The sequence below is a fragment of the Pollicipes pollicipes genome, unplaced genomic scaffold, assembly GCF_011947565.3.
Source record: "Pollicipes pollicipes isolate AB1234 unplaced genomic scaffold, Ppol_2.1 Scaffold_3447;HRSCAF=4054_pilon_pilon_pilon, whole genome shotgun sequence".
NCBI classification, from domain to species: domain Eukaryota; kingdom Metazoa; phylum Arthropoda; class Thecostraca; order Pollicipedomorpha; family Pollicipedidae; genus Pollicipes; species Pollicipes pollicipes.
This window is the reverse complement of record NW_023596297.1, coordinates 10265752-10289921: the sequence shown is the minus strand read 5'-3', so window position 1 is coordinate 10289921 and position 24170 is coordinate 10265752. Positions and strand designations below refer to the sequence as shown.

General features: G+C 52.8%; 2 protein-coding genes and 1 long non-coding RNA gene across 3 annotated transcripts; 1 reads left to right on the top strand and 2 right to left on the bottom strand.

The window, feature by feature from the left end:
• Positions 1-4389: 4389 nt before the first annotated feature.
• LOC119091603 (uncharacterized) lies at positions 4390-8240 on the top strand. Its single transcript, XM_037214411.1, has 4 exons — positions 4390-4398; positions 4762-4834; positions 7335-7824; positions 8216-8240. Exons 1-4 carry the CDS (start codon positions 4390-4392, stop codon positions 8238-8240), a joined length of 597 nt encoding a protein of 198 aa, XP_037070306.1.
• A 1508-nt stretch (positions 8241-9748) lies between these two features.
• On the bottom strand, positions 9749-10673 carry LOC119091247 (uncharacterized). The gene is made up of 3 exons (XR_005093391.1): positions 10578-10673; positions 10300-10433; positions 9749-9826 (listed from the first exon to the last, which is right to left on the bottom strand). It is a non-coding gene; the product is annotated as an uncharacterized LOC119091247 (long non-coding RNA).
• A 5591-nt stretch (positions 10674-16264) lies between these two features.
• Positions 16265-24170, bottom strand: LOC119092023 (protein mothers against dpp). The gene is made up of 8 exons (XM_037214975.1): positions 24103-24170; positions 22004-22246; positions 21037-21208; positions 20541-20718; positions 19272-19458; positions 18629-18827; positions 18044-18284; positions 16265-17489 (listed from the first exon to the last, which is right to left on the bottom strand). Exons 2-8 carry the CDS (start codon positions 22232-22234, stop codon positions 17330-17332), a joined length of 1368 nt encoding a protein of 455 aa, XP_037070870.1. The 5' UTR covers positions 22235-22246; positions 24103-24170; the 3' UTR covers positions 16265-17329.

The window sequence follows — 24170 nt, the reverse complement described above, 5'->3', positions numbered from 1 at the left end:
AATGGAATTTGTTCATTCAATTATTGTGTTGCCTAAGAAAGTATCTCAAAGATGTATGGGTCGTCTAACACTCGGTTGTTGCATCGGAATGAACGTTTGCATAGAAATTGACTTCGCTAAATTCACGGCTTGGCTTTGACCTACCGTAGGTCAGCGACTTTACTATGTACATTTCAGTTTCTGATACCAAACGATCCGCTATTCAATGGTCTACAGCTATGCAAAATTTAGCGCGGCTATGCCTCGCCATTCAGAAATTATTCTGAAAAACTTTCGCGGTGCGTCAAATTGACCCTCACCCGAGTTAAGTATTGACCCTGTCAAAATTATACTTACAGTTATAAGTAAGCTTGTTTCATAATATCTGATGCTTGCTTTAATATGATCAGATGTGAAACATTCCTTTTAATTAATGTCGAGCAAGCTGTGCAAGTTGCAATCGCGGATCACGTTTGGTACCAAGTAATATATGAAGTTAAATATGATTGCTGGCTGGTACCAAAATAACGCCTGTAGTCTAATAACTCAGAATAGTGTCATAACCGGGCATAATAATAAAAGTAAGCTATATTACTGCACTCATTTCACTCATTCACTCATCATGAAATGACGGATGCAAATGCAAGTACACCATGAGAAGTGCCAAAACACGAGAACATAACGACATTTGGCACAACAAATACTTCAGTACCGCCATCTCGCGGCAAGTTTGAAGTAGTACAGGTGAGCGCCAGGGCCGCAGTTTGGCACGGCTAGTTTTACAGTGCTTCAACGTCATGGAAGCGCTCCATGACGCCACTTGGCAATGACGTATTGAGGAGCATATGTATTAGAGAAAATGTGTCGTCTAGGGCGGTCTTTTTCACGAAAAGGATACCAATGGCGAAAAGTGAGTTTACTTTATTATCTGTGATGCGCGCCGTATATATTCATATATGGAACATTTCTGATGATCATTCCTATTTGGAACTGTTAATATTTGTACCGCATGTTTGTTTATATTTGATCTTTGTCCAGTGTCCCACGTATTGCTTTGCTTCAATACCTTCTAGCATGGAACACTTCTATTGATTATTCCTGTTGGGAACTGCTGATCTCTGTCCTTGTTTGCTTGTACTTGATCTCCGTCCAGTGCCTCACGTATCAACTTTCAGTGCAACCCCACGCCCATGTCACCAGCAGGCCGCTTGGACCCGTCATCATGCAAGCCGGTGGCTCCTCCGTTTCGTCTGTGCGCTCCCCCCCCCCCCCCCCCCCCGTCAGCTGACCGGTGTCTCTTTTCGTACAGGATCGCTGCCCAGACACGACTGGCCTTTTCACCGCATGCCAGTTCATTCCCGGAGTCAGCTGCCTGCGTCAGGACGAATGCACGGACGGCAAACTGTGCTGTCCTTATGGCTGCGGATCACGCTGTGTAAATCCCGTACTGGAAGCTTCTAGTACCGTACCGTACTAGAAGCTGCACAAGTTGAACGGCCCGTGGGCTGCACGATGGAACTACTCGGATGTTCTCGTCATAACTTTGAATTCTGTGCACGTTTTCTGGCGGCCTTTTCAGGCCAGTTTTGAAGGAATCTCCACGTGAAGGCTTCAAGACCTACTACAAAGGATAAGCGAAATATACATGTGTTCTTCAGAAATATTGAACCAAGTGTTTTCAGGAGCGGCAAAATGTTGGAGCAGGATGATGAACTGTAATGCGGGTAGGAAATCAATGCAGATTACAGCATGAAAGGCAAACAAATTCATAATCCGTAGTCAAACGTTGTAACAGATTGCAAATTAGGCGGATGTTGACCCCAAGCATTTGAAGGTTTCGTAAATTGGTCTTAACCGTCGTAGAATTTGGCAGCATTGCAGCTGCTGTCACATTTATTGTTCCCGTCTTCCGAAAAATTGCTTGCTGGTCGTGTTGGGTTGCTAAGATGCGATGCCATGGAATCTTGCACGTTTTGCAGCAGATTCCATATTTGGTCTATGCAATGGCAATAAATTGCATGCGTCCGGGAATTATGCTAGAGTCATAGCAATGATGCCCTAAATAAGTTGCAGCATGCTGAGAGGGCATATCTAAGGGAAGGTGTGATATCATGCCTCCCCCTCTGCCCCGCTCAGCTTCATTTTTCTGTTAAATTGTCCTTGTTAGGTACGTGCAGCTTGTTATCGATACGTTGAACACAAGTAATAGATAGCATACACAAACGCTTCGCTGCAAAACCCGAGAATCACAGGATATCAAATGATGCCCCAACGCAGCATCCTCAACTAGTGGTTCAGATAACTGGTAACAGATCAATTGCACTAGCATAACCATGTAAGCAATCACCACAATAAGCACCGACTATCAGTGCTACATCAGCCTGGCATTCCACGACACACTACGGTCAAGGCCACCATTGTATATATATATATATATATATATATATATATATATATATATATATATATATAATGGGTGCAAATATCAGGTCAGGCACTGATGTTGGGGAGCATATTGACTGCCAGGTTAACATGCTCCTCAACTTGCCTGCGGACACAAGGATTCCCCTTTGGAAATTCCGATGTCTGCAGCTTTGTCAATAAACACAAACACAAACCACGCGATCCAGCACCTCCACTTCACGCCAGGAGCCGACCTCAACAACACTCAATCCGGCGGGGCACACACCGCGCCTGCCGACCACAGCCTCCACCGCGCTGGCCCAGCAGCCCGGGCGTCTCTTCAGGTCATCTCCGTCTCGGGTAGGCTGTCGTAGCGGCGGTGTACGGCGCGCACGGTCACGCCGTCCAGCTCCGCGATCCGACCCATCACCAGCTGCGCGGCGTCCTTCACCTCGTTGTAGCGGTGCAGGGCGTCGATGTAGAGGGGCAGCTGCTCGGCGCGGCAGCCGGCCGCCTCCAGCCTGGCGATCTCGGCGTCCGCCGCCACCAGCGCAGCGCTAAGCTCTGGGGAGCGGTCGGCGGCGTCACGCATGGAGCTCAGCTCAGGAGAGCGGCCGGCGGCGTCACGCGCGGCCAAACACGTCTCACTGGCGTCAGAGATCGTAGCGGTGGCTCGAAGGGCCGGAGAGGCCCCGCAACAGTCGGAGGCCGTCGCCACTGATGCCCTGGCGTCTGGGGTCACACGCGTCGGTGTCAGGCAGGACGACGTGGCGGCGAGGGCGGGAACGGCCGGCGAGTCGGCTGTGACGTCAGCAGCGGGTGAGGCGACGATAGATTCCGACAATGGTGCCGGTCCCTCAGAGTGGGCCGCTGCCGGTGGTGGGGTAGTCCGGGCTGCGATCAGCGGAGAGCGGAATGGCTGCCGGAGGCGAGCCCCACTCAGAGGGGTCCGGAAACGAGCACGCTGCCTGCCCAATGGCGTGCTGCTCATTTTGGTAGTTTGTCTGCAAACAAAAATGGTGGCAAATTCAATGATTCAGCAAGGTACAACCCATGTGGATTTCCTGCAAACTGACATGTGAAATGAAAAAAAGCAGAGAACAGTTCATATTGAGTCTAGTGTGGAGATAGCCCAGCACCCTAATAGTTCAAAGTAAAACACCATGTCATAGCAGCAGTTTGGTCAGAAATGACATTTTCTAGTTGTTTTTTTTTTGCCTTGTGTGCTTTGGTCTTAACCAGCCTGCAGAGACAAGAGAGAACATGCAATTTTCCTCCTCACTTTTTCAAACATATCCTGCCTATGTCACATGTTGTTCCAGTGGAGGATATTGATACTCTTCATGTTATGAAAGAGATCAAAATGTACTCATGTTTTTTCCTTAGGACATCCTAGTTTTCCTTATGGTATCGAACCACAAACATAGATGACAGAAGAGCTCAAAAAGCAGGCAAAAATTCACTGCTAGGTGATGTGCTGGCATTTCTTACTGTTAACATGTGTTGTGGGTCACATAATATCCCAAAAGCAGACACCCTTAATGGTTTATGTTTACTGTAAGAGTACTACAAACTTCTTTGTGGCTTCAATATAATCAGTGACTCATCTAATTGTCTGTGATACACAACAACATGTATTGCCTCTAATTACATCATATGAACACAAAATTAAAAGCTTGAATGGCATACGATCAGCAATAACTACCCTATAGTGTATCTGAACAGCACACTTCAGTTGGCCAAGATAGTTACTTTTGGAAATTGTATTTCATTTGACCAACCTGCAGCTTAGCACTGGCCCCGAAAACACGGCATGCTTGGCACTTGTGGATTCTCTTCTCTTTCCTAATGGTGTCGAGCATCCAGCTGCTCTGCGTTCTGGCCAGACACTTCTTAAAATAACGCAAGGACGATTGCGGCTCGAGGCTCGATAGCTTCCATCCTGCTATGCCCGTGCAGTGTCCAGATTCGTCATGAGCGCCTTCGGCGCATCGATATTCAGTAGGTATGTTCGAAGTATTATACGCTAACATTCATGATCGACTTATATGCGCCAGCAAGTCTTCTAAAGAATGCTATGATATAAATATGAAGTTTATGTAAATCTGAACTCATTTGATTTATACCAGATATCAAAATTATACAATGCTCGTCAAAAACCGAGTGGCGTGCATGTGTGCCGAATGTAGCCAAAATTTGTACAGTAGTGGTGCAGGTAATACAAAACCAAATTACGGCAAAATCCTTACTTCTTGGTTGATATTTCCCCAGTGCGCTGTTTTCGCATGGCTTTGGGTGGAGAAAGCGGCTTATTTTAAAAAGAAGTTGGCTCTTTTTACAGCTGTGAATGATTCTAGGGCTACTACTCCCCACAATTAGGTAAGTAGGGAGCGTCCAAAGCCCTGTAACAACAGCGGGAGCAGCAGTGACGAATGCAAAGGAGGCGACGACGGTGCGTGCCCCCCCCCCCCCCCCCCCCGGCTCAGATTGCCAAAAATTGTGCGTCACACTGTAGATGCTACATGCTATGTATATACCTCTTCAAGGTATCACACAATTTCAGAGCATGTATACTGTAAACTTGAGCACTCAGAGTTTAATGCATGATCACCATCAGGTCCAGGTCATAGAAAGCCAATGCTTCATGGAGTTCTAGCATTGTGATAGTAATGTGGGGTAAAAATAATCTGCGAACAGTTAACCACCAAATTTTTATTGTTCAGCATAATTTAGCCCAACCTTAGTGTGGTGCGCTCTAGTATGAGGGTTGGCATACTGATGTGATGGTGTCTGGCAAAATTGATGGATTTTATAAACTGCTCATGGCTGCCTTGCATGCTGTTATATATATATATATATATATATATATATATATATATATATATATATATATATATATATATATATATATATATATATACATATATATATATATATGTAAATATCTATATCTATATATCTATATGGGACAGTTATAAATAGCAATGTGAGTGATAAAGGATTGATTTATCATAAGTGAAGAAGAAATGAAGCTGTCACTGCTAGGTGCCCCATAACCATAGCAGTTGGCACATCCAAAACACTAATCACTTCCACAAACCGTCGCTGTCCAATGGTATGATACAGCATGTGGTTGCTAACTGATTGGCTGGGCGTGTCTATTGTCAGATAGGAGGAATGAATATAATACAGCAAAGACAGCATCAGCTTGTGTTGTCACATTCAATCACATCTGTGCACCACACATGCAGCATCAAATAGCATGTCAACAGGACTAGACCATATTTTATGTCATATGTAGTGGTATATCATGTACTTTATCAATTGCTGTAAAAATGCAAACCTCTGAATAGTAGCAAACATTGAAATTCCTCAAAACAGAACAATAATTCATCATGTTAGACATAGATATTCAGCATGTCACGATGATCAGACCACCATTGGTCAATGCCTGGTGCTGCTTGCTTGGTAAGTAAGCAACAATGCTACCTTTCTTCCATCAGATCCAGTACTTAATAATCACTTCTGGAGTTCTTGTAGTTTGTGCTCATTTTTAAAGCTTCCTTGTAAAAATGATTCATGCAAGTTGTTCAGTGTATTAGTGAGAAACATTAGTCACAGATAAGACAGTGGTATTAGCCTTGTTGCTCAGAAAAACCAGGAGAATAGAAATTTAGTTAGGCTGATATTTCAGCAACACATCTTTCTCAAAACAAGAGTAGAAGTGAAGTCAGAACAGCAGAAGTCTGCTGATATTGTTTTGAGATTGGCATGTTGCCAAAATACCAACCTAACCGTATTTCCATTCTGCTGGTGTTTCCGAGGAATGAGGTTAATGCTGTTGGTTTGTCTATGTAAAAATGATTTATGCACATGGAACTTTGCTTATGGAACTGTGCACCGGCTAACTTGCGTATGGTACTTGAGCTATTGGCAGGGCAGTTTGTTAATTTATGTGTGTGGTATAGGATGATCATGATGGTGGTGGTTTGGTCTTTCTTGTGGTTTTCTTGTGTATTTTTTCATGATTGCATGTTTTCACTTGCTTTTGCATTCACAGTTGCAACACTATTCTTAAGCAATTTGATTCCTAGCCCGGTGTCGGGGGAGGGGTTTAGCGGCCGACCGAACCTGTTGACAACCCCATGCTTTGTGCCTATGCTGCTGATCATCATGCAATTTTCACCAATCGATGTGCCATAGTCGTTATCTATTTTTTCCATGACATGATGACCTTATGTCAGGTCAGAGGTCGCCAAAAATACGTAGTCACCTAAATGGGCTGCGGATAATCCTATGCCCCGAGCCTGTGGCATCAAGCTTTCATCAATCGGTGTGCTATAGTCAATATCCTATCCTTTCCAGAATATGGTGACCTTGGGTCAAGTCAGAGGTCACCAAAAATGCCTGAGACCACCAAAAACAAAAAGGTTACCATGTTCTGGAAAAGACAGATTGTTGACCATGGCGCATCGATTGGTAAAGATTGCCGATCAGTTCCAAAGGCTGGGAGCATGGAGATGTCTGCAAGCCAGCTTGAGGTGGTTTCGGCCGTTTTTGTGATCTTTGACTTAACCAAATGACACCGTGGTCTGGGAAGGGTAGGTTATCGACTATGGCACATCGATCGGTAAAGTATGGGTGCCGATCGTTATCACAGGCTCGGAGTATTGGTTGTCTGCAAAAAAATTTCAAAATAATTACAATATGTTGATAGATGTCTGGTATACAAGCTCGTAGTTGATTATTGCGACATATGTGCAACGAATAGTATGGTTACTGGCCACAGCATACTCTCCAAGTTGAGATTGGGTGCCGGTTTCATTCTTAAGAAGCAGTACATATAAGACAGGGAATTAATAGTTTCTAAACATGCACTGATTGCTATAATGTGTGAAAGGATGTAGCATGGGCCTGATCCACATTCATTGCAGGTGCTGCCATGTTTCCAGAGGTTGCCAACTTCTTGCAACTGGATCTATCTCAGAGCCAGCTGCTGAGCATCAGTGAGCAATCCCCAGGAGAAGCAAGCTTTGTGCTGTGTCATCTGATCAATACAGCACTGAGGGAGGAGATCCCAGTATGTGTCTTCGCACTGGACAAGCCTCCCTCCCATTATCGCCACATGTGCGGCAAGTGCGGCGGTAGCGTGCGCCAAGCGGAGAGCACTGGCAGTCTAACGTTTGTCGACGGCGCCGAGATGGCGCTGCAGGTGCTGCGTTCCGAGTGTGGTCCGCCCGCCGAGCGAGAGCGCACGCTGCGGCTGAAGGCGCTGTTCGAGCAGCTGGTGGAGGTGGCGGGCGTGCGGCCCGGCCGCGGCCTGCTGCTGCTGGACGGCCTGTCGCCGCTGCTTGGGCTGGGCGCCTCCGTGTCGGAGGTGCTGCTGCTGGTGCACCACCTGCTGGCCTGGAGCCGACGACGCGGCGGCCCGATGGTCACGCTGACGGCGCTGGACGCCGCTGACGAGGAGCGCAGCCGGCTGGCAGCGGCCGTCGACCGGCTGGCGCGCGTCACGCTGGCCGTGCGCGGCCTGGAGTCGGGACACTGCCCTGAGGTCACGGGTCAGCTGGAGGTGCGCCGTGGGGGCGCCGCCCCCGAACTGCAGCAGTTCAAGGCAGAGGACAGGAACGCCAGGGTGTTCGCGCCGGGAACGTCGCGGGCGGTGTTGTGAAGGCATCGTGTGGACGCATGTGAAGCACCACCAGGTGTCGCTGTTGTGCTTCAGTTTTCCGATGCGTCACTGGTGGGTCTTACGAGAGGTCGTGAGATGAAGGGTTGGACCGTTTGTCAAGTGGGATGGGCTGACGTGGTCCCCTGTATGGCCGGGCCAAAGTGCACTGGTCCTGCTCGCCTGGTAAATCTTCATGCTTTGTTATAAACTCGTAGGGTTTTACCAGAATTTTGCGGGATTTTCGTAGCATGTTCTTCACCTGCATGTCCTATGCAATGAAGCGTCGCAGCAGACATGTTGAGTTCTGGCGTCCATGCAGCAGGTTATTCGGTAAATAGGTCATGTTTCAGGGGCATTTTGCGCTTGAAGCAAGCCGCACAGCTGCTGTCTGTTAATGTATTTGGCATCTCAAAATATATATTTGTACAATATTCCCAGTGAAGCACAACTTGAAGCAGGTCCAGACATACTGCATTCATTTCCCGATGCGGCTATTGAGTCGCCAATGACGTACCATTTGCAACGCTACAAGTGTCCTATAACTAAGGAAAACACTGAAGTAGTCGCTAGGTGCCTAAAGAGGTCTATGGCGGCGTGAGTTTGGAATAGATGAACGCGCATCGTCGTGTTTCTCTTAATGAAGGTATCCAAGTTCTAATCGTGGGAGCATACAACGTACTGCCTTCATACAACGTTACGTGTAACGTAGTTCGCATGTGAAAAGGAACAACACCATGTGCTAAGTAGTAAACACTGTGACTATCTCCTTCTTGTGCTCTGCTGATTTTGGACGCAATCAGTCAATTGGAATGATAAATTTCAATACAATTAAATTGGCAACGAAATGTCACAAAAGGCTACACAACCACATAAGGACTACGTTCCATATCAGGCGTGGAGTACGAACGTACGGCAATCTGTAGTATGGTGTTCCTGTAAGTGAGCAGCTAAGATAAGCTGACATACTTAACTTTGTCCGTGACAGTCTTCAATTGCAGTACACTTAAAAACCTCCTGGTCTCAAAGAGAATGTTGAGGTTTCAGCCTAGGTCGCGCCTGGTAAACAAAATGAACAGCACAAACGGAATAAAACGTGGGAGAAACCACGGGCGTGCAAGCGGTGTCTCCACGGAGAGACCACTAACTGGCGGGGCAGCCCAGTTGCAGCAGAATCGGTGCCGTCGCGCGGGCCAGTAGCCCGGCTGGCGGCGGTGCGGGTCATTTGGGACAGACCACCAGCGCGGGCATGCCCTCGGGCGCGTCTGCGTCGGCCGAGTCCATGTCGAGCACCCAGCTGATGGAGTCGGCCTTGCGCAGGACGGCGCGCACGTGCGCCGGCGCCGGCGGCGAGAGCGACTGGCGCGCGGGCTGGGGCTGGGCCGGCCCGCCGCCACGTCTGCCGAGGCGGGAACGGGGCGTCAGCGCCAGCCGGCCGGTGAGGAGGTCGCGAGGGGAGAAGGCGAGGCGCCGAATGGCTCACGCCAGACGATCTCCCGTGAGAACCTATGTACTCCACGAGCGTCAGCTGACCTGGTAATTTATGCAAATACTACATTCATTAGGAGTAGCTGCAATGTTCCGATTTCTGCAGTTGAGCGGAGCAGGAGCGGGGTGCGGTGAGGTGCCCCTGAGTGGTCTGAGGGCTGACCTGAGCCCCGTGGCGGCGACCGCGAGGCGCGGCTTACCTGGAGACGCGCGGCGACTCGCTGCCGGCTCGGACCAGCGGCGGCGGGCCGGGGCAGGACCGGGAGCTGTTCGAACGAGTCCGAACGCCTGCCAGTGAGCATGATGTCAGACCGGAGCCAAGACGACGGTGTTTCACCGGGGCTCACCATGCCATCAGGGCTTTACTATGACTCAGCTACTGAGGCCGAGTGGCGGCACTTACCTCTTACTGTGGTAGGCAGAGCAGACAACGCGGGGAATCGAACCACTGCACCTCTGTTTTCACGGACACGCAGCCTAACCACTCTACTGCTGGTACCGCGGGCGCGCGGTGTAACGACACAGAGCACTGGAACGGTTGTTATAAGATGACAAGCCGTTGTAGTGGTTGTTCCCCGGGCTGAAACATTCCAAATATGCTAATCTCGTATCGCCCGTCATACGCCTCTGGGCTTTGAATGAGAATAAACACAAGTCCAGTCAGGCGAGATAAAGTGGCCAAGATCGCACGCGATTATTGACCATCGCCTGGTCCATAATGATTTCGTGACCTTCCCGTGGTCGCCTGAGCCTAGACATACCTGCCGCCTTCCAGACGTCGGATATGTTGCGGAGTTTGTACTGCAGCTGTTCCTTCTCCGACGACAGTCGCATTATTGTCAGCTTGTCGCGATCTTGGCACTCTTTTAGCTTTTTGTTTTCGGCAGAAAGATCGCTGGAAGGGATCGGTCTTTCAGAGCAGGGCATGGCCACTGATGAACGTAAGCACAATTTGATTAAGCTCCAACTGCTAGAGACAGCCGAATAGCCGACTTCCTACCGACGGCTCACGAGTATGTGTTCGAGGCTGGTAACTCACCCCAACTCCTGTGCCCGCTGACTGAGGGACGCGGCGAGTTCGGCGACCCTGGAGTCCAGCCTGGCGGCCTTTTCCTGGAGCCGGGCGCTGTCGGCCCTCTCCAGTTCCAGCCGGCGCTGACAGGCGCGCATCTCCTCTGCCTGCTGCCAGCGCAGCTCCAGCACCGCCTGCAGTGAGTTCACCTCTGCCTCCAGCTCCGACGCCCGGCTGGTCAGCTCCTGCGGGGGGGGGGGGATGCGGCGTGTGACCGCATGCGCAGCAACTCACGTAACGATGGAGAGGTCGTGAACATGGCAGCAGTGGCGCCAACATGAACGCTCATGGTTCACATGAGGATAATTATCAGTGAAGGAACCAACGGGGCTCTATCATTTCACGTGAAGCTTTCATTGTTAAAACCGCTCACCGTTTCGCATCCCTGCAAACCCTTGCCGTCACCTGAATCTGGGCTTGGCCGGCTTTGGCCGCCGCCTCCTGTAGTTTTGAGCGCCGCCGAAGCTCTCGGTTCTCTGTCCCCAGTAGTGTCAGCTGATGCTGAAGATCCTGGTCCCTCTGCCGGCGATCCCGCTCTGTCTCGGTCAGCTGGCGCTGCCACCGCGCCGTGGCCGAGGCCAGGGTGTCCTGGTGCTGCTGACTCAGCTCCTTCAGGTGCTGGCAGTACAGCTCCCGCTGATGCAGCAGATCCTGGTGGAGAAGGTGCTGCTCCTCGTGCCAGGCTGCGCGCACCTCCTCCAGCTCCTGACGGCAGGCCTCCAACTCCCGAGCGAGGTCTGCAGACTGATCTTGGACTGGTCTTGCGGACTGGTCACGAGCGGACCCAGCTGTGTAATCCTCAAAGGAGCTATCTGTTGTCAGCCCCTGAGCGGGGCTGGCAATCTGCCCATCAGCTGTGTCAGCAGTCTGTTCCTGACTGGAATCGGCAATCTGCCCCTGAGCCCTGTCCGCGGTCTGCTCCTGGGTCGAGCCGGTAGTCCGCTCCTGAGTGGAGCCGGTAGTCTGCTGCCGAGCACCGTCGATAGTCCGCTCTTGAGTGGAGCTGGTAGTCCGCTCCTGAGTGGAGCCGGTAGCCTGCTGCTGAGTGGAGCCGGTAGTCCGCTCCTGAGTAGAGCCGATAGTCTGCTCCTGAGTGGAGGCGGTAGTCTGCTCCTGAACGGAGTCGTCAGTCCGATCCTGTGTAGAGCCGGTCGTCTGTTGCTGAGCATGGTCGATAGTCCGCTCCTGAGTGGAGCCGGTAGTCTGCTCCTGAGTGGAGCCGATGGTCTGCTCCTGAGCGAAGTCAGCGGTTCGCCGCTGGAGCATCGGATGGCTCTGGTTGCTCGACTGCAGCCTGTCCGACTGCCGGCTTTGCAGAGCTTCCTGCACCCTTCGCTGATTAGCGGAGGCCTCGTCTGAAAAGGCATGGCTGAAGTTGAGATGCCGATCACAGGGAGCCCCAGCTGACCAGTAACGCGAGACACATGATTGTTATTTGTCATATTTGTAATTGTAATTGTAACTGCCATCAAGGAGGCTCTTCTTGGCCAACGGCGCGAGACACATGACTGTTATTTTGCGCCAGTGCAACCTAATTGCGCCTCAGCGCCTAAGATGGCACCTGTGCCCAGGATTCAGCTGATATCGCATAGCTTATCGCGTGTAACGCCTGTCCCAGCCATGCACCGCATGCAGCTCAATGTTTGTTTTTCACCTTACCGAGTGACTGCTGAATCTCCAAACTACGGTATTTTAGTGTTTTCACTTCATCTGCTAGCTGCGCAGGCGCGCACTGCAACAGAAACGATGTGAGATGTAATGTTATGTGGAATGGTGCATACAGCTCATTTTCAGCGTGTTGGGTTGGATAATACTCATTTGCCAGCTAGAATGTACGTCCACGCCTATATCGCACCTCGACGAAAGAGACAAACGAACAGTCGAAGTCCAGGCCAGCGCATGCGGCAGCCAAAAAAGACATACCTTTGTCGGCATAAAGGATCGGAGGGTGCAACGAAAGCAAGTCTGCATTGCACAATTTTGCTAACACTTATTAAAAACGTATTTTTTTCTTAACTTAAACAAGCACTGAAGAAAGGAAAACTTTGGTGGAAGTACTGAACGTTCTTAGGTACGGGCCACAGCTCACAGCGTTCACGATGTTCAGTTATCGTCAGCCAACGCGTTAACTACCTTTTAACTACCTTTTTCGCATTAGCTTATCACTAATTACCTTACGTAACGTCGCTAACTACCTTTCTGTGGAAGAAGTTCACCGCAACTAGGGCGGCCTCAAAGCCTCGAGCCGCCCTGTGCATGCTGACCCGGGCGGTCCTCAGCTCGTGCTGGCGCCGCGCCAGCTCCGCCTCGAGACGTGCGACCTTGACATCATGTCGACCAGCTTCCGCGCCGTGTGCTCTGCCAGCCGCAGCACTGGCACCTGGGACGTGAAAGTTGCGGCTGATGCGTGAGAACAATCCCGCTCGAATAACCCCGAGCACGCATTGGCCCCGCAAGGAGGCGTAAGTGCGAGCGAAGCGACACTAACCGCAAACGATAACGAGACGCATAAATTCCGGCCAAGTGGAGCGTTGGGAGCGTTAGCGTCTCTTCGTGAGTGTTGAGCCATCCCGACCTGGTTAGCGTGTGAACGCAGCACCGGTATGCGGAGGTGACAGATACCGACGTGTTACGTTACACTGCGCACCGGAAGAAACGTTGCGTTGCCGGCTTGTTCGGATGCCTGGCTCATTCCGGTATTGTTTGGTTGTTCGTCCGGGATTCCGAGAGTGAAGGGCGGGGGACCGGGGGTGCCAGGCGCACGTAATAACGTGTAGGGCGGCCCGCGTGGGCGTAGCCATCACGGGGGACGGTGTAGTCTGGACCCCACCAACGTTTAGGACCGATTCCGAGAGTGAAGGGCCTGGGACCGGGGTGCCAGGCGCACGTAATAGCGTGTAGGGAGGCACGCCTGGGCGTAACCATCACGGGGGACGGTGCAGTCTGGACCCCACCAACGTTTGGACCGATTCCGAGAGTGAAGGGCGGAGAACCGGGGGTGCCAGGCACACGTAATAACGTGTAGGGAGGCACGCCTGGGCGTAACCATCATGGGGAGAGGGTGCTCTGGATCCCACTAACGTTTGGACGGATTTAGCTATTTTTGTTTGTTGACCATATAGAGTGGTACCAAAACAGAACTGGATTCCATTAGCGATTTATGCGTGGTTACGTTCATGGCTTCTGTCAATGCATGCTCTCCTGTCAATGTGAGTCTATATCAGGTTTTCTAAGCCATTACACACATGATCGGCTGCACATCCTCGACTACTGAGACACTGAATAGGGAATTACACCACGCTCGTAGGGGGAGACCGGGTGATGCCTTTACATAGGTGAAAATGCTACAGTGCCTTTGAAAAACTGTGATGTTTGGTTGCAGGCAAAAGGGCGGTCGTACTGTACGCAGTCAGTTCATAAGTGCCCCATCCCAGTTTTAGAGCGCTGTCGCGGCTACTGTAGTTGAAACAACTAAAAAAGACAACAAAACAAAACAAAAACAAGCGGTATGTTTTAGGCCTCCCGTACCTCACACCTGTTCTGCTTAGAGCAGTCCGTGCCTGACCCGTCCAGTAAGGTCCTCCCAGCGCCTGTCCTTCCCAATGAAGTCCGTACCCGACCCGCCCAGCACGGTCCGTGCCTGTCCTGCCTAGCGTAGTCCGTGCCCGACCCTTTTCGTACATGCGTTTCTAGGCAACCCATGTAAACAACGTGAGGAATAGTGCGGACCGATTCCGGCTGGTTCGTCATATTTCACCACATTTCCGGCGCACAAGTTACGTATTGAAAACGCGTTTCTATCCCCTAGGTTGGACTTTGGGGGTGCTGGTAGTGTAGTGGTTAAGGCGTTTGCGTTAACCACTGCGCGTCTGGGAAACCAGAGGTACGGGGTTCTGTTCCCCGCGTTGCCCGCCCTTCCTGCCAGGGTGAGAGGCAAGCGACGCCTTATAGCCTCAGCAGCTGAGTGCGTCGTAAAGCCCCAATCACACACACACCCGTCTAGCACGGCCCGTACTTGTCCCCAGCGTAGGCCGTCTCCGTTCCATCCAGCTCGGTCCGCACATGTGCTGTCCAGCGTGGTCCATACCTGTGCTGTCCAGTGTGGTCCATACCTGTGCGGTCGGATGGCCCGAGCACCAGGCGCACGTCGAGGCGGCTGCTCTCCATGCCCCGGCGCGGTCACGTGACGCCCCTCTGCCAGCGCCTCTCCGACTGGCAGCCCCATCCCGGCCCGCGCCCCTGACTCCCGTCAGCCGAGGTCAGTGTCAAGCGGCGCCTGGCGCCCGGCGCGCGTCCGCTCGCACGGCGGTCGGCCCGAGGGAGCCGGAGCGCGTTCGATGGCGACGTGCGGTCAGCTGAGTGGAGGGGTCACGGCGGCTTCTGACCTCGACAAACAAGATCGGTGGATCGGGACGCCCGATGAGCGCTTTGTGGCAGTCGTGTTGAGTTAGAGTAACATTACTCGGTCAAAATATTACGCGTTTTTAACAAGCGGGTACGGGTTGGTGTTATAATACGCATGAGAGTTGATGGTATCCATCTCGATTATCCGGTCAAAATTAATGTTGTTCTCATTAAATTAACGGCGGGTATCTCTCATAGCAGTTGCATGCAAAGCCAGACGAGCTATCAAGAAGTTGAGGCCAACCTGCCATTGACGGAAGCGGGGTGCTTGAAGGGCGACAGCGGTGTGACCCGAGCTGCAGCAGGACCGCCGCCGGCTCGAACCGCGGCCATCCTTCAGCGGCCGAGGCCGGCGGTGGGAAGCGGCCGTCACCGGCGAAGCCTGACACCGCCGCGAGGTGACCCGGGGTCGCACGAGAGGTGGCCGGCCCGGCGTCCGGGTCACGGCCCGCTCAGCAGACGCCGACGAGCCGCAGCCATTGGCCCGGACGCGAGGTCAGTTTTTTTCGGGGGCTATGCGCTCACCCAGTGCAGAGCATGATGCATAGCCAAGGCTGCTCTACCCCTTACAGAGTTGCACCACAATGGATGATGGCATGCACGACGGTATTGTCCAAAGGTTTTATGAATTTCAGTCGACGCCACTTTGAGAACACAAGGTGGTACTGCTTTGATTTCTTAAGCATAAACGACTGAGACGATAATGGGTGCATTTTTACGACCCAGTGAGCCGCGTTCCTACTGCTGCCTTGGCGATCGGACCGACCTGGCTCTGCACGGAGTGGAGCCAACTGGCATCATGCTTTTAGTGTGAAACAAACCGAGACGATGCTTTAAAAAGTAACCCTGTGGTAAGCTGTCGTTTGCCCCCGTTCTCTCTGTCATTCAGGACGTGAATATTCTCAAAGCCATCCCATACGTTACCGCATGCTGCGCGTCCAGATGGGCGTATTTGTCCGGTTCTGATCTCCCCAAGCGTGCTAGGGGGTGCGACGTCGCAATTGCAAACGTGTTTTGCTTATGTGTAGTAAAAGGCTGCCAGGAGATGCTGACGAGATGCTTCCTCGGCATAAATGAGCCAGTATTATCTGCATTAAACAGGTTCGAGGTTCCCCAGCACGCTTCAACTAATGGCTCGCCCCTCACAGTCTCGATGGGGATCCCTGGAGCACACAAAGCTGCCAGTTGACAAGATGCCGGCTGCTGTCGCAAGCTGCAACTTGATCTTGCAGTGACATCCGGGTAGCACTCTGAAGTGTATTTATGCAAAACAAGATTCCACGTATGAAAGCCGCGAAAATATATCGAAATGTCAAATGCCTTTGCCCCCATCGCGGGCGGCACCCGAGGCCAGCACGGTAATGCTATTCGCCGCTATACGTTGCAAGCACAATCCCTACAAGCCACTACTATAGTAAAAACGCTATTCACATTAAACGACTCACGATAAAAGCTGGATCAAATCGGACGAGCATTTCGTTGTCTTGTCAGCTGGCAGGGCCAGCGGCTTTGGACGTCACATGATTGTCACCGTTCGGGCCCTTTCGCCGCCTCGTATTATGCACACGTTACGCGCGGGGCGCCGCAGACCGTGTGTCGTGGTCGCGGCGGGCGTGACATCAGGTTCAAATCCCATCAAATCAACATCCGAGCAACGCCTTGCAACTGGCCGCGTCCAACTAGATCACCAGACAAATGGCACGAGTACGTCCGGCGCCGCCCCCGGGCCGCCTACTTCATACTGGAGGCCACCTCTGGGCCAGGTCGCGCAGACGTCGGTGGCATCGCATCTGCGGAGCGCGCGCGCAATGTTCGCGTCGCGCCCGCATTATGGCCACGAACAAGCGCCGCCCGTTACAATGATCGCGTGGGGCTCGCCCCGAACCGGGGGGCCGCCAAGCTCGCACTACCGCTCGATCTACTGGCCACGCGGACACCGCGCGCACGCCTGCCTCTGGACCCGCCGCGTGCCAAGGCACTATGTACAGGGGCGCGGGCGGGTCCCGGCACGGCAGCGGCCGCCGGGGCGGGAGCGGGGGGAAAGGAGGGGGAGGGGCCCCAGGGAAGGGAGTCCCGCGGCATCACCGGACGGCGACCTCCTGACGCCGTCGGCAGGAAAGGCGGCTTCTCGCCGGCTCCTGGCGTCCGCGTGGAAGCCTCTGCAGCGGCTGTCTGCCAGCGCAGCGGTCTCGCGGCGCCAGCCTCGCGACAGGCGACTGCCTCAGAGTCCGAGGCGGCGGCGGCCGGGGAGAGTCGCTCGCGGCGGCCCTCCGTGAGATCGCGCGCCGCCGCCGCCGCCGGCCCCGGCCGGCCCATCACGACACGCTGGAGATGGCGTTGTGCGGCGAGCCCATCTGCGTGAGCACCTTGTCCAGCCACTGGAGCGGCCCGTGCAGATGGATCTCGATCCAGCAAGGCGTGGAGGTCACGTCCTGGCGGTGGTACTCGGCGCCCCAGCCCTTCACGAACGACATCCTGCAACGGCGCGCGGTGGCGGCGGTCACAGCTCAGTTACGCTCTTGGTGATAGAGTTGAGTCTTGCTCGCTCGCTCGCTCGCTCGCTCGCTCGCTCGCTCGCTCGCTCCCTCCCTCCCTCCCTCCCTCCCTCCCTCCCTCCCTCCCTCCCTCCCTCCCTCCCTCCGCACGCACGCACGCACGCACGCACCCGCACGCACGCACGCACGCACGCACGCACGCACGCACGCACGCACGCACGCACGCACGCACGCACTCACTCACTCACTCACTCACTCACTCACTCACTCACTCACTCACTCACTCACTCACTCACTCACTCACTCACTCACTCCACTCACTCACTCACTCACTCAATGCACACAAGACAATCCAACCGATTCGCAGCCATAAACATAACCAACTGCGACGAGAAACGCGGCATGCAAGACCACATAAAAGCACCATTTCTCATTGCCTACTCCCTGATAGCAATGAGTCTGTGTCAGATGTCCGCCCGTCCCCTCCCCTCCCCCCTCAGTCCCTCCCTCCCTGCCAGCCACCGAGCCACCCACCTGATGGTGCACATCTTGGTCAGCTCGAAGATGGCCTCGTAGCCGTGGTTGACGCTCTGCGAGAGCAGCTGGGCGAACTCCTGGTTGTTGAAGATCTTGAGACTGCAGCCGGCCGGGATCTTGCAGACGGTGGACGGGTGGAAGCCGTGGTGGTGGTTGCAGTTGCGGGACTGCACGAACACCGCCGAGTCGGAGAGACACTCGGCGTACACCTCGCCGCCCACGTAATACAGGTGCACGCCTGCCGACCACCCAGCCGACGGTCAGGTCACAGTCACGGTCTGGTCAAGGTGGGACGCGGCAAATCCGGCGCCCCGTCCACCTACCAAACTCTGCGCTGTAGTCGTCACGGCAAATCATGCGCATCTCGACCGGATCCCAGCACTTTCTATCAAATGCCCAGCACATGCTCTGGATCAACGAGACAAAACACGAATGGATGGCAGAACGCTCGCTGCCCGGCACCTCCACCACGCCCTCCCAGCCAGTGCGGGCGGGACGCCGGCCCGGCACCTGCACCACGCCCTCCCAGCTGGCGTGGGCGGGATGCCGGACCTCCGGCTCGATGGGCCTCAACCAGCTTACCTTTTCCGATGTGTTTGCGTGTGCTCTCGATGGTGGAGTTACGGTTGACGTTGGAGAGCTGGCCGAGGCAGAACCGGTCGGACTTGTTGTTGGGGTCGGTGAAGCCATCCACGATCACAGAGTTGACCGACGAGTGGAACACCTCGCCCACGCGGTTGTTCAGCTCGTAGTAGGCGATGCTGGACCAGAATTTTGGCTCCTGTGGGCGAGAACAACGCGCACTTAAATGCACTGCATAACATAAACACAACAGCTGCTCTGGCTCGCATAGTAGTGGTTATTAATACTAAGGGAGGGAGAGGGGGGAGGGCAGTGTGTGACCAAATGTAACTGGCCGTTCTGACTTGAACACATGCCAAGTGTGTCAACACATGTGAAGCATGGTGCAGTTATGACACCGATGCTATGCTGCTCGCCACACGTAATGCACGTAAATGTGCGGGCTTCGGGTAGCTAAGCGGCAGCGATGGCTGCCGTAAGCCATCCTAATATGATGGCGTCAAATAAGACGGGTAAAACTAAAGATAACACCCGGTCATTTCATAATGTCATTTTAATGCGCGCCGCAGTGAGCGGCCGTTCCGATGCATCCCCAAGCCGGCTTGGCTCGCTGCTGCTCCAGCCGTGAGCGGCGCGCCCTCACCTGGAATGTGATGGGCTGCAAGTCGCCGGCGGCCACCGCGCCGCCCGAGGTGTCCATGCGGTTGGCCGCGTCGCCGCCGGCCGCGCCGCCCTCGTCCAGCTGGCTGTAGGCCGGCGGCGGCGTGTCGGCCTGCAGGCCGAACGGCGACTGCGGCCCGGCGCCGACCGGACGCGGCGAGCCGGCCGAGCTGCGGCCCGGCCGACACGGCGCTCAGTGAGACGGCCGACGGACAGAGGACAGCGGCCCGGCCGACGCGGCAAACGGTGAGACGGCCGACGGACAGGGGACAGCGGCGCGGCCGACACGACAAACGGTGAGACGGCCGAAGGACAGAGGAGAGCGGCGCGGCCGACACGGAGCACAGTGAGACGGCCGACACACAGAGGACAGCGACACGGCCGACACGGGGCACAGTGAGGCGGCCGACACACAGAGTACAGCGACACGGCCGACACGGGGCACAGTGAGACGGCCGACACAGAGTACAGCGACACGGCCGACACGGCACGGAACGGTCGGGTTGGCCACAGCCACCCGCCGTCAGACAGAGAGCGGCCAGACATTGGACCGGCACACACACCATGGCACTAGTCACAAAGTGCAGACAGATGACAGTCCGGCATATCTGAGATAAAGAACACACCACCCAAGCAAAATAACGGGGGACTACCCACACCCAGGACACGGTAAACAGCAGGTGGCCACACAGCAGACAGGCAATAAGACAACAGACCAGACTGTGCAGATCGGCTTACAGGTCAGAAGGAACAATGGCCCACAGCAGGGTATACACGACCTCTTGGTTTTGACGCAATCATGCACCAACAGTGAGCTGGCTCCTCACCAGAGGTCAATGTAATCTCGGTCGAATGACATCCATATGAAGCATTTGGACATTTTCCAGCACAATACATTATATAGTCGTCACGCAAGAACAGGGCGTCAGTGCTCCGAAACCACCCTGCTGCTCACAGTGCTGCCGCACACCAGACCCACGGACGCCGCGGTGCGTCATTGGATGGCCTAGTGCCTCGCAACTGAGAGCCGCTCACCAGCTTTAGGATTGCTTTGACACATGTCTTTAGCAGGCTAACTCCATTTTTTTAGAATAGTGGTAAGGTTGTGATCCCTGTGTCCCCCTCTCCCCCTCCCCCCCTTCAACACCTCCTTTCCCAGGCGACACAGTACAAAAAATCCAGACGACACAAGTCTGGCCAAACCGCTGCCAAACTGTTTAGTCCATGCGTGCTGTCGCTGGCGGGTACGCACGAGATGGAGGAGAGCGGCGACGGCGCGCCGCTGGGCGGCGAGCCCGGCTGGCTGAAGCCCTGGCCGCTGAAGCTGACGTTGTGCGGCATCAGCGGCTCCGGCTGCTGCGGCTGGAAGTGCAGCAGCGAGTGGCCCGGCGCGAACTCGTTGTGGCGCGGCACCAGCACGGGCGGCAGCACTGTCGGCGGGGGACGGGAGCGAGTGGTAACGTCGGGGTCGGCCGGGCCGCCGGGCGGGGTCGTCGGCGTGACTAGACCGAGGCCACTACACCGCGGCACCAACGACGCGCAGGCCGCGAAACAGCGCGATGAGTTTCATTAAGTTGAATTCAATAGAACATGTAATGGGTATTTGAAAACCAAGTTATGCTTGCTGACAGCTTATAGAATATGGTCAATGTGTATAAAAGGGCAAACCCTCGCTACAAGCCGCTTTAACACCTAAAACAACAGCTCGCCTCCCTGTGATTCACACATCACGTGACCGGGATACTAACCGGGACTCTCCACGCGTTTGTAATGGTACGGATTGATGCAGACGTCCTTCTGCTTGGCCGTGAAGGGGTAGGCGCAGTCCTCGACCGGCTTCAGCTCGTGGTGCGACTGCAGGTCGGGCCAGCGCCAGACGCGGCAGTATATCACGTGCGGCAGGCCCTTGCGGTGCGACACCTGCGGCACGCCGGAGCCGGCGTTACATGCCCCGCATGCGAAGGCAGAACAGGCGTCACCATACGAAAAGATGCCAGGCACCGCAATATGCAGGATAGTAGCAATGCTGTATCACTGAAACCCATCACGAAGTGTGTGTGTGTCATTGGGGCTTTACGACGCACTCAGCTGCTGAGGCTATATGGCGTCGCCTGCCTCTCACCCTGGCAGGAAGGGCGGGCATCGCGGGGAATCGAACCCCGTACCTCTGGTTTCCCAGACGCGCAGTGGTTAACGCAGTCGTGTTAACTACGCAGTGGTTAACGCAGTCGTGCAACTACACTACCGGCCCCCCCCCTTCCGATCACGAAGTGCAAAGGCAATTAATGCGCCACTGGAACCAAACTGTGACCTTTTACTTCACTTCAGTAACAGAAGTAATTTACTACAGTAGCCTTGGGGCAAAAATTAAAACAGCTGGCAGAAAAGCCACATTTGCTTCTAAGTGCAGCTTGGTGCATTGGCACCAACTTTGTCCCCACGCCCAACAAGCTCGAACGATCGGAAGCTTTTCCCCAGCTCGCCGGCCCAGTCACGAAACGCCATAGCACGGCTGCCCGCGGTACAGGTCTCTTCTTGCCTTCGGAGAAGCGCCTCGTCGACAGTGGGGCGCGAAACCACGGCATGTCACCTCTACTCCACTTGTCACACTTCCAGGGACCTGTGGCGTTCTCTACATCTCACCTCGACGGCTTAGTGTCTGAGTACGGGCGCCTATCATGGGCGCAGCTTCCCCAGCTCACATCGCTTGCTCACCTGCAGACGGCCGTCTAGGCTGCGCGGGATGGTGACGCAGTTGGTGCGCTCGCCGGGACGGCTCAGCGCGTTCTCCAGGTCCTCCAGCGCGCCCTTGGTCTTTTTCAGCTTCTTGACCAGTGCATCCACTGCCTTCTCTGCCCATTTCTCCTCCTCATCACCCTGCTTCCATCCCAACAGCTTTTTCACGGCTGGACTGGTGAACGTGAACAGGCTGTTCAGCCCTGCCATTGCGCTGGTTACCTGTCAACAGTGACTGGTTGTCAAACCAGTGACACAAAACATCAAACAACTTACAGGATTGAACCTGCAGCCTTGTATACACATTGCTGGCTGTTTTGCTGAGCAAGATCAATACCAACTAGAATCTTAGATCAAACATGCATGGTTTGCATCTGAAAACAGAATGGCAATAGAAATATTTGGGTTGAATGTTCAGCAAGCATACCATTTAAATGATTCAATAATTTAACCATTAAAGGATTAAAATAAAGATTTAACAATAGTCAATGCAATGAATAACATAATTCAATACCAAAAAATAGTTTAATCATCATCTTTATCATGCAAACTGTCTCAGCCTCCATTAGTTTGTTTTGTACCAGATATTATGTACTGGTAACTTTTGCATTCCACAACATGCAAGCAGAAGGGGATTACCAAGATTGTGTGACCTATATCAACTATCAACTAATGAGGTACATTTTCATAAAATCCTTGTGTATAAAATACTGGTCTTTGAGCACAGAGAATGGCCATGCCAATTGATTAAATGAGTAGCATTTCCTGTGTTCTATTTGTCTGGCATATGTGATTAACAGATCATTCATTATAGCAAATCTGATCATAAATAGTAAAAAAAAATCAACCTCATCCTCAGACCACATCAGCTACAAGCAGGTATATGTACCTGTTAGGTGTTTGTACAAAAGGACAACCATGCACACATTGGATCAACCAGAGGATCTTATGTATTATTTTGTTTTGCAATGCCTGAGTGATGTGAATCAAATCAATGGCATTGTGATCTGGGTACAACAAAATTATAACTACAGCACAATCACTTCTCAAAGCATTCATACCTCATGTCATGGCCAAAACTTTATGGAATTATTAGAGCATAAGAGAAAGTTCCTGGGCAACAAAGAGCCAACAAACAAATAAGGGAAGTGTGCTAAGTACTATTATACTATTACACTATATACTATTACACCCTCTACACATTATTCAAAGTGCAGCTTAAAACTAGCACCTGATGCTTGGGTGCTTCTCAGAACTCCCAGAGATAGGGATACTTTGTCTCCTTAAATATGAACAGGAAAAGCAACATAGTATTGGCTTTGTTTCATCCTGCAAAAAAGCACACACTGCATCATCTAAGCTTGTACCTGATCTTAAACCCAAATTAGCAGGCTGAACTTTGCACACATGTAGCCATCTCAGTCCTGGCTTCATTGCAATGCATAACCAAGCAGTTAACTTCCTTGAAATTATGATTCCATCCAAAACATTTTAAAAGTGTTCCAAGTTGCATGCAGACAGATTTACACCATATATGTACTGAATTTTTGGGTTCAATTTCACTGTCACCCTACATACCTATACTCCATGCAACATGCATTTCCTCCTTATATGTGTTTGGGCCATGGGAAGCTTGGTTGATCAATTATGAAAACAGCACTGCATGACATGATTATTTTTAACTGTTAGGTGTGATGGCAGAAATTATTTGAAGTTTTCATTGGGGACATCACATTGGGTACATGCTTGCATCCCGATTTGTGGTCATTTTCAGATTTAGCTCTGATGCACAAAGAACAAAACCTATGAGGGCGACGTTGTGCAAAAAATTGCTAGTTATACCCAACAATGATGCACACGCCTGCAAAATACACACATGCTAAGCATTGCAAGGGATAGAAGCGCCCATAAAGGTGCGCTGAAGACCCCAGCACTGCTAAGCCCTAACAAAATCAAAACCATTCACAAGGATGTCGGACACTATAGCATCAAGGATGACAAGTGAATAATCAGCCAACAACCAGATTAGTAGAACCACATGCTTAATCACTTTGAAAACAGCTCTTGTCCTTAATTACCTTCCTAAATACGCATCGGCCAGGCAGTACCGCCCGCGGTACGAGCGGTACGAGCTGTAAACAATCAA